This window comes from Pseudophryne corroboree, chromosome 3 (assembly GCF_028390025.1).
Source record: "Pseudophryne corroboree isolate aPseCor3 chromosome 3, aPseCor3.hap2, whole genome shotgun sequence".
In the NCBI taxonomy this organism is placed as follows: domain Eukaryota; kingdom Metazoa; phylum Chordata; class Amphibia; order Anura; family Myobatrachidae; genus Pseudophryne; species Pseudophryne corroboree.
Genome location: NC_086446.1, coordinates 368512735 through 368522920, shown reverse-complemented (window position 1 = coordinate 368522920; position 10186 = coordinate 368512735). Strand labels below are relative to the sequence as shown.

The 10186-nt window shown below is 38.9% G+C and overlaps 1 protein-coding gene across 1 annotated transcript; it reads right to left on the bottom strand.

Annotated features, from left to right (window-relative positions):
• Nucleotides 1–2040: 2040 nt before the first annotated feature.
• Nucleotides 2041–9901, bottom strand: NXPH3 (neurexophilin 3). The gene is made up of 2 exons (XM_063959861.1): nt 9221–9901; nt 2041–4861 (listed from the first exon to the last, which is right to left on the bottom strand). The coding sequence occupies exons 1-2, from the start codon at nt 9272–9274 to the stop codon at nt 4112–4114; spliced, it is 804 nt and encodes a 267-aa protein (XP_063815931.1). The 5' UTR covers nt 9275–9901; the 3' UTR covers nt 2041–4111.
• Nucleotides 9902–10186: the final 285 nt, after the last annotated feature.

Below are 10186 nucleotides of genomic sequence, written 5' to 3'. Positions count from 1 at the left end.
TACGCCGTTTCGGGTATATGATTGTCCCTGAAGACGGGTTGTTACCCGAAACGGCGTAGGACGCAATAAAGTAAAAGCTGTTTTAATCTACTTGAAGTCTGTGGAGTGCCGCCATTTCTGCTATTTCTATCTATCTATCTATCTATCTATCTATCTATCTATCTATCTATCTATCTATCTATCTATCTATCTATCCATCTATAGATAGATAACCCTTGATGGCAATATGTTTGCAATGTCACACATGCTCATATCCCCTGTGATGGCCTGATAATGCAGAGAGCTAAATCGTACCACTTCAGAACAGTATCGCTCAGCTGACTTGGTGAGATTCTATTACTAACTCATGGCTATAGTCTATACGTGATTTTCTAGCTCTACAATTGTGATGGGAAACATACTTTATTGCCTTATTTTAGTGATTAGTCCTGATAGTAAGCTTAAATCAGTTCTGCAAGCTGCCCTTACATGTATTATGTTTCAATGACTAATTATGTATTTAGCTAATTGACCAATATACAATGGGGTGGGATCAGTAAGCAAACATAGATCGTTCAGAAATGACAAAGAAGTTTTCACCTTCCTTCTTTAGTAGAGTTTCTATAGTTGAGATGTGATTCCTGATCTGATGATTTACAAGAGAGATTGCCAGATCAGAAATCACACCTCGGTTCTAAGTATGTATTTAATTTGGTCATATTTGCCTGTCCAACCAGTACAGAACAGTCATTTGTTGAAAAGGCTGACTGATCAAATGAAACAAGTTGCAGAGCAGGATGCACTATCCTCAAATGCTGTTTTTAGCGGTTTGCCACATTTCCTATCTTCATTAAGCTCCGGTAAGCAAAACATTCCAGATCTTGCTCCCGACAGGCAACCCAATGGGGTTGCCTAATAGAAGCCTATGGTCTTCTTACCAATAGGATCCCTCCCAGTGTCCTCCACGACTTGCGCATGTGCCGGCCGATGGCTGCCATGCGCAAAAGGACTCCTGGGTCATAAACCAGCAAGTCCTTGCGAGTAAAACTGTAAAGGACAGCTCTTCCAATAAGAGGTGTCCTTTGCAGTTTCAATCGCAAATCTTCATGCTTATGATGTTAATAAATGCTGCTATGTGAGAGATCAGTTGCTGGATATACCACATTAAAATTAGATACTTGATACATCCCACACGCAGTCAGTGTGGTCATCCAATGGCCACACACAGTGGCAGATTGTGATTATCAACAACTGTACCTGTTTATTTATATCTCACCTCTTAGTGATGTCACTAGTTTCTTGTACATTGATAAGCTTACATTCACCTCATCAAATGGCTGCATGAGTGATACGTCAGTGAAACTGCTACTACCTACAGTAGTAAATAAAGATGCAGCATGAATATAGGTTCAACCCCAAAAACTGTAGGGGAGATGTATTAACCTGGAGAAGGGATAAAGAAGTGATAAAGCAGTGATAAGTGTAAAGTGATAACACACCAGCCAATCATTATGGATTTGAAAAATTACAGTTAGGAGCTGACTGGCTGGGGCATTATCACCTTGCACTTATCACTTCTTTATCCCTTTTCCAGGCTTAATACATCTGCCCCAGTGTGTAGTAAAAAGGTGTACTTTAAGAAGGGCAGAAGATGTGAGGTAAAGAGTAAGAGATGAAGAGTGGAGAGGAGTATGAGGGAGGGGGGAAGATGGATGTTGTGTAGCTGGAGAACAGCTGCTGTTGGGATCAGTACAGAAAGATGCTGAGCTGGAAACGTGTGGACTGGTAATTAGTGATTAATAGTCTGAGCTACTGGGATCACACACACTGCTCTATGTGCCCCTGTGTTCTTACACACACACACACACACACACACACACGCACACACGCACACATGCACACATATAAAAAAAAAATATATATATATATATATACAGTATATACATACACATTTTTATGTGTATGTATATTTTTATACATATACCCACACTTGCTGCCATATTTTCTATGAGTTAAAAAAAAAGAAAAGAAAACCACAGGCGACAGATAAAGCATAAAATATACAGTCAGCAGTTTTGTTTATTGATCACGGACAGTATTTTTTATGCGATTAACGTACAGAGATATTTTCCATATTGCACAGAACCCCAATAATGATATAACCAACATCTCCCACCACTACATATGGTATAGTTGTAAACATCAAGGATAATAGTAGACTCTTAAAGCCTCTTTGAAGATAATTGTGCTGAATTTTATTGATCCAGCAATATAGGAGTTAATGGGTTGGCTCTTATGAAAAAGCAGAGTGATGTAATGACTGTGACATGTTCAGTGATTTGTCCCATGAGGAAGGTTAAAGCAGGCATGTCACAGCAGACCTCAGAGGCAGAAGGCAACCTTCCTACGTTTTTAATTTCAAAATAAGTGAGGTTTACACCCGTAACCAATAGCATATACTTAGCTTATCTGAAACAAAAGGAGTCAGCTACAGAATATAACACACATTACACATGACATAAAAAAATATCCTATCACAACCCTTTAAGCAATATTTTGAGATTGTGATAATTTTACAGCCCCGTTATTAAATACGTTTGTGTGAGTAAAGTGCTCACTTCCTAATATAACAATATATTCAAATTCTGTATTGCTGAAAAGTCTACTTTGGTGATTAAATGAATAATATGGGATATTTCCCATTAGGTACTTCTGCATAAGAGCTGATCACTGACAATACATTAATAAATCTTAGTCATCAATGCATCCCTTAATATCTCTTGGGTTTGAGGTGCCTTCATTTTCTTGGTTAACGGATAATCACATACCACACCAAATGAAAGTATACCCGTTACTTTCACACAGTGGAGGAAGCCAATGAGTAGAATCAACATTCATGAAGTTGAAGTTTTTTAATTATCTTAGAACTAGCAACATCATCAAGGCAGCCATTTTGTGCGCTTAAACAATATTCCAGAGAAGCAGTCTAACTAAGAAAATGGTGTAGTTTTTATGACAATGAGGTCAGCAGTTCCTAATGAATTGATATACTGGATTCTCCTGTATGTTGTTTCAGTCAACAAAATGGCTGCCACCACTGTGTGTAGGTGACAGATAAAGCTTTTTCCTTTGAATTTAAGGCTTTCTAGCAACAAAACAGAAAGTCCTGTGAAACTGTAACATACAATATAAGCCAAATAGAAAGAAAAATTGGTCCCAGTGGAGCACAGTGAGATAAACTGCAGTTGAGTAGTAGTAGAGTAAGTGAATAAAAGTGATGAATAAGCTTAAAGTGGAGATTGACTGGTAGACAGTAGTGACACATACTGTATCATTCAGGAAAAGAGTGACAAACAACTTGGTATAAGTGACAGGTAGAATGACGAAGTCTGTTATTAAATATTTCCTACTATTATTGTGGACTAATAATGACTAATAATGTGCTAGCTGTGTTTTAAGAATAACTGCACTGGGGCTAAAGATCCATGAGACAGGTAGCCATAGCACCAATACCATTTCTGCTGGCACCTAACTGTTGTGGATTATTAGTCAATGCATATCATCCCTGGCTCCTTAACTATCTTTCTGCACAGACAATTCGACTAAATGTGGCAATGCATATGTAATGTTTAGTAAGTAGCTTGTTTAGTAAGTAAGACAAGATTATTCACAACCAGTAGCGTAATATTTTTGCAGGAACTTCACTCCACCCTATCTTCGCTGACTGTGTTTTAAGAAACTCAGCTTTGGACAACATTAATACTAGCTTAAACCTTTCTGTGGTTTTTATTGGAAAGAAGAAACTAGCCATTTTATTTGTAGTTGGAGGCAAACATAGTAGACACTCCGGAGCTCCTATAATTACAGCTTCTGGGAGACCATATCAGTTTATTTTAAGGGTGCGTTAGGAACTAAGAGACAACAATATAGTTGTTACATCATTGGGTATATTGACATAATTCAAGCTTCACGTCCAACACATCACTTACACAGCTTTCTGTCCACTTTCTCCACAAGTACACACACCACAATGGACCAGACCAAGGCACAGGAAGTCCATAAAAAGATAGACCCAAAGTTAGCCAAAACTAGGCTATTCCACAGCTATCAGTACTTTATAATTTCATTGTATTCATCCCGATGGTGAGTATGGGGAGCTGCTGTGATAATTATAGTCAGGGCAGACCTTCTGCACCAGTCTGTAATCTGTTGTGTAAAATGAGACATAAACACAAACAATCTTGAATGGGTGTGAGCATGTCCATGAAACCTTGCTACGAGTTTGCTGCTGGTGGCATGTCTTTGATGGGTCATGGGGGCAGAGACCTGTTTTAATTGCTTTATCTACTTTCTCAAACTCCACACGACAGTTGAAAATCTTTGATTCCTTTGCTTCTGCATACATTTGCTGCTCCAAGTCAAAGTCAAGGACTTTGGATGGTGGGACAAGGCTGACAGACACATTTCCCTGGCCTGTTGAGTTGTGGAGGAAGAACACACTGAAGGACCCATTCCCATGGTCCACCACCTTTCCTGTGATGAGAAGATTGAGCTTAACTGTCTTGATGTTGGAGTAGAAGTCCCCCCAACCAAAGACTTTCTTAGCTCTTCCCATTGACCTCAGCATCGATTGACGCTTGACCCTAGCTGGAATTGGTGGTTCCTGATTATGACCCAGTTCTGAAAGGCTATTCAAGACATCCCAGAATTCAGGAGAGTTGGAGAGAAGTTGAAGGACTGTTGAGTTTAAAGGGCTGGAGTTGCGAGATCGTGATGGAGAGGCAGAACGTCTCCTGGAGATTCGAGGCCTGGCATGGTGTTTGGCATCTGATGGATCTTCATCATCTGGCTCACTTGAGGAGTCTTCCTGGCCACAGATCACCTGAGGGTAAAAAGGAAGGCAAATGACCTCTAACAGAATAAGCACAAATGTATAGCCATTTCTTATACTGCAAATATAACAGACCTTAATTGTTTTGCATTTCTTTGTTCACTTTAATCTCCCTCCTGTCCTTTCTTATTGATATGCTCTCACCTGAAACTCCCAGCAATAACAGATGCTGCTACAAATAATTAGTGGTACTGAGTACTAATCAGTGTAACCAGTTTAATGAAGCTGAGTAATGTGCAGGCACCTGACCTACACCCCCTGGGTATCACAATGTCAAAGAGCTACTTGAAAAAAGAGGGCTCTACACAACTCAGACACACTGTTAACCACAGATGTCAAAAGAAACCACTTTCAGATACGGAGGTCATAGATAATCAACACCACCCTGTTACACATCTAGCACATTCATAATTTAATATCAACTCATAGTTCACACTTACAGCATTAAATGTGAACAAATGAAGTATAAATGCACAGGAAACATTTCAAATATATACCAGTACAAATCAATATTCTAAAAACAGTTAAATATTATTTTAAAGATCTTTATGTAGATTTAAATATTTTGGAGGAATATTTTGGATAGTTGAAAGGAAGAAAAAAATCTTGATCTATCTAGTGCTTATATTATTTTATAAGAATGCCCATGTACACAGTAAGTATATCACAACCAATTATGGTATATTTGCAGAAGCATAAATAAGGTATGTAATAGGAAAGTAGTCCAAAGTAAAATAGCTGTGTAAACACAGAGTGTTAGCTCTGTGGGTTGCACATAGAGAAATGTCATTAAAACATACCCACTGTCTAAATGGTTAATTTTGACAAAAGTGGGATAACCATGGAGACAGATAGATGGGGGCAGCTGGTAAATGAGCTTTGTCCATAGGGAGTTGTGCTGAGCATAAAAGACAGATATACTAAAGTAAATCTTGATACAAAGTGGCACAGTTATCAGCAATGCAAAGTATATATGACAAACTACACTATCTGTCTAATAAAGCATATCAGACAACATGTGTAGTAACAAATTACCATAGTCATTATACAATGATGACAGGTCACACTGCCAACACTAAGCAGGCTGGCACATATTAATGCACAGTGACAAAATATTAGAGAATAAATAACTAAGAACATGAATGCATAATACAACAGATACATGCATTAAATCAGGAGCACATTATAATAAAACACACATTTTCATACATTATGAATTGCTATATAAAACTGCTCATAAGTGTAAATCATTGGTGAATAAAGTGTAAAATAATGGCGCCTGTACTTGGTCCTAATATAACTGTATACTTAGTGACAATAGAAAAATACCCACATATTTTATGTGCAATCTCAGGAAACAATTTGTGTTGAAAGTTTAATAAAACCTTAAAATATAACAGCGTAGTATTTACAAATGCTACACTATTATGCAATTACAGCTGATGCCATAAAAAATAAAAAAATAGAACAACAAATTATAACACTAAGTGACTCTTACTTCTTATATTATTAGTCCTACATATGGTGACAAATCTTGTTTATTGGTTATGTAAATGATGACAAAGAATGTACAGATATAAAACACTTGATACCCTGTAGAGTGCATCACAACATACATTGAGATAATAATAAATACAGCAATATTCTACACTGACAGCAAAGACCAATTACACAATATCATGACTGAAGGCTGCATAAAAATCACACAGTTACAAAATGGCTGTTACAGGAGAAGGTAGCATCTGCTAAATGAGCCCACAAACCCGTAGAGGCACAGAACTGTTACACACAGCTACAAAATAACACAATTAAACAGGAAAGCCAGCTCCAGTATGTATGGACTAGTCCTGTACATAACAGATCACAATGGATTTTTAAAAAGAACTCTGAACTATTTGTAGCAGCTCAGCCTACAGTCTAGGGTCATTGGATAGAAAGGGGTCACTCTCCATTAGAAACCATACAGTGCTGAAGTCAGTCCTAGAAATGTGCAGTCAATATATCACTTGGTATAAAAACATGACTTTAGTCCTGGATCCCTCAAACAAGAGTTCTCCCTGAGCCTACATGAAGCCTCTACAACCAATTGGTCATATTATCTTGTATAACTTTCAAAAGCTGTCTGCTGTGCCCTGGTAATCTACACAGATATACCAACAAATTTGACCCAGTATTATCATTAGGTTATCCAGATCAATGACCACACTCATTGAATAAATACCCTGCACTGTCTGAACTTTAAATACATCTCTCATTACACCACAATGGTCCCAAGTGGTATAGGCCTTTTAACGTATTTGCACTGTCAATGTCAATAGGTCATTTGATGACCCCATTGGTATTGACAGTTTACATGCATTGTAAATAAGCTACACTCAGGTGCAAACATAAGCCAATATATTTATTTGGTAAGGGGGATTGATAAAATATAACAAAGGTCATTAGCACCTGGTTTTAAAAAGATTTGGACAATTATTTAGCTATGTTGCTCTTTAACCCTGGTCATATGACCTTTTGTTTTCTCTATATAAATGATTTAATTTGCACATAATTATATAATTATGTATTTATATTAATTTATGAAATGATCTGTAACCATCTAAAGTGATCACCTTGTACCTATGTAATCTTGCTATATATTTTAACACCTATGTATTGTGCTATGAAACTCTTTGGAGCTATATAAATTTGAAAAAATAATAAACAGGAAACTTATTTTTGTTATATTGCATCTGAATGAGCAATGACACACAGTGTTTATCTTGGTCACCTCATCTAATATTATGATGACTCTAGCTAATTAACATATTATTATATTAATGAATTAAAAAATAGTTTGAAACAGACTAAATATTTGAATATGACTTGGTCTATGGTCTCTTCAAGATGTTGCTGTCATTAGATTATTTTAGCATTTGCATTAAACTGTTTCTTTAACATATTGATCATGCCCATGTCAACAGATGAAATCATTAAACATGCAACTGCCATTGCAGTTCATTGGTTTTGCCATTACTTTCATTTAATCCATCCAAGTAAATCCACGACTGCAAATTTCTGCTCCCACACTAAACTGACCCTTTAACTTATTATACATGTCTGTTACATTAGATCTCTGCGATTACATATGACGCTGTCTCTTTAACCCATCAAAATGTGCCCAAGTCTTGATGTCTGCCTCAACACTAACATGTTCCTTCTACCCTATAAATGTGATACTATCATTAGATTATTTCAAGATACATGTCTCGGAACCTATAACCCATGGAAAACCTGTAATGGTCTGTAAATGTTTACTTTTACAGCAAACTGGCCCTTTAATCCATCTAAGCCTCTCTGATCATACATGACATTCTTCCTTTTTTCCATCAGAAGCGTGTCCAGTGCTTTGGATATCTGTTCCTGTACTGGAGTGACCTTTTAACCCATTAAGCAAATAGCCGATGTCTTTAAGTATACATGGTGATGTCACTATAACCCATGGAAAACATATCCAGGTTTGTAGATCTCCACCAGATCCTGTCATTAGATTACAGAGTCCCTGACAGTAGATGTCTTTGATCATGCCTGGGATTCTCCCTTTAACCCAGAAAAATGCACATACAGATCTGTAGAGCTATACTGGACTGACCCATTAACCCATTAAACATGTCATTGTAATTATGCTATTGTCTCCAATTTTACACAATTTGTTTAACATATTAAACAAGCTACTGTCTGCAGATTTGTTGATCCTTCTGCCAATAGATGTGACTGACACTTTAACCCGTTAATCATCTCGCTGTAATGAAATCCCTTCAGTCCCGATATTACAAACATAGGAAAAAACATACTTTAGATACCCTAGCGTCTAACACGTTGGATCTGCAATGTACTACTGCGCTTATACTATGTCAGACCTGCTATCCAGACGTCCAATATTACATTTTCCACACACCCCCTATACTGTATACAGACATATGTACATATACCATTACATACCGTAGCTTAAATCCAGCAACAGGTAGACTGAGGTTGTTAAACACCAGCCACCCTGATAACGACACCAGGAATTACTGTAAATCACCCCTTATTAAAAGATTAGCATCCGATCTGACCACACACACACACACACACACACACACACACACACACACACACACACACACACACACACACACACACACACACTGTATAATTGATGCACAGCACATATATAATACCATGTATCACACCCAGGAGAGCAGCAGGTGTAGCAGGAGGGAGTGAGGGCAGACATGAAGGAGGATATTAGCAATCACATACCCTATAGGGTGAGACAGACAGAACACATAACTAGAGACAGTGCTCGGAGATAAATACACGACTTACCAGATAGATGCTGCCTTGGACCAGGAATATAAAGCAGCATTGTGTGAGCTGCATGTTGCTCAGTGGCTGAGTCCTGGAGCGTCCACTCACCTGCGGGCAGCATTCATGTGTACGCTGGGAATGCACAGATCTAGCACAGATGTTCCCTGACCACCTCACTTCTCTATCCTCCCTCCGTCTCTGGCACTTCTCAATTCTTTCTCCCCCTACATAGGTGTCTGATCCCTGCTACTCTCCTCCCGTCTCCCTCCCTCTCACTAGCACATCACTCTCTGTATAACTCCTGGACCATCACTCCTTCCTCCACTCTCTTTCCTCAGCTTCTCTTCTCTCTCTCTCTCTCTCTCTCTCTCTCTCTCTCTCTCTCTCTCTCTCTCTCTCTCTCTCTCTCTCTCTCTCCCACCTGCTCTCTCTTCCTTCCTCTGCCCGCACACACCTTTCTCCTCTCCTCCAGCTCTCATTGGCTTATCCCTCTTCTGCCCGTTCCCTCTCTTTCTCGATCATCCCTCTCTTGCCAGGACCAAGGCTATGTATGTCTTGTCCAGGTTCTGGCTGTCACCCCTCCGCACTCTCCGTTCCTATTTCCTTATGTCTTTCCTTCTCCCTTTCGCTATCTGACCTTCTATCTCCCTCCCTTCTTCTCTCCTCCCCTCAGACACTCTCCTACTGTCTGTCTGTCTCTCTCAGCCTTCAACCATGCCTCTCTATTTCTATCACGTAGTAGTTACCCAAACACACTCACACACCCACCCTCTGTACCTTATTATACCCCCGCCTCTTATGTGTTTTCATGCTTTCACCTATCCAGCCCCCCCTCCTCATCTTCCCTTTATATTTGCGCCCCATATTTTCTCTCCTCCGCCCCCTAACACCAGGGGGGGCTCCTTGTGTGACTGCTACCAGATGATTTCATAAATTACACCTATGAAACAATTTTGGAGCTGGTGCCAGGTTGTGTGCCCAGCA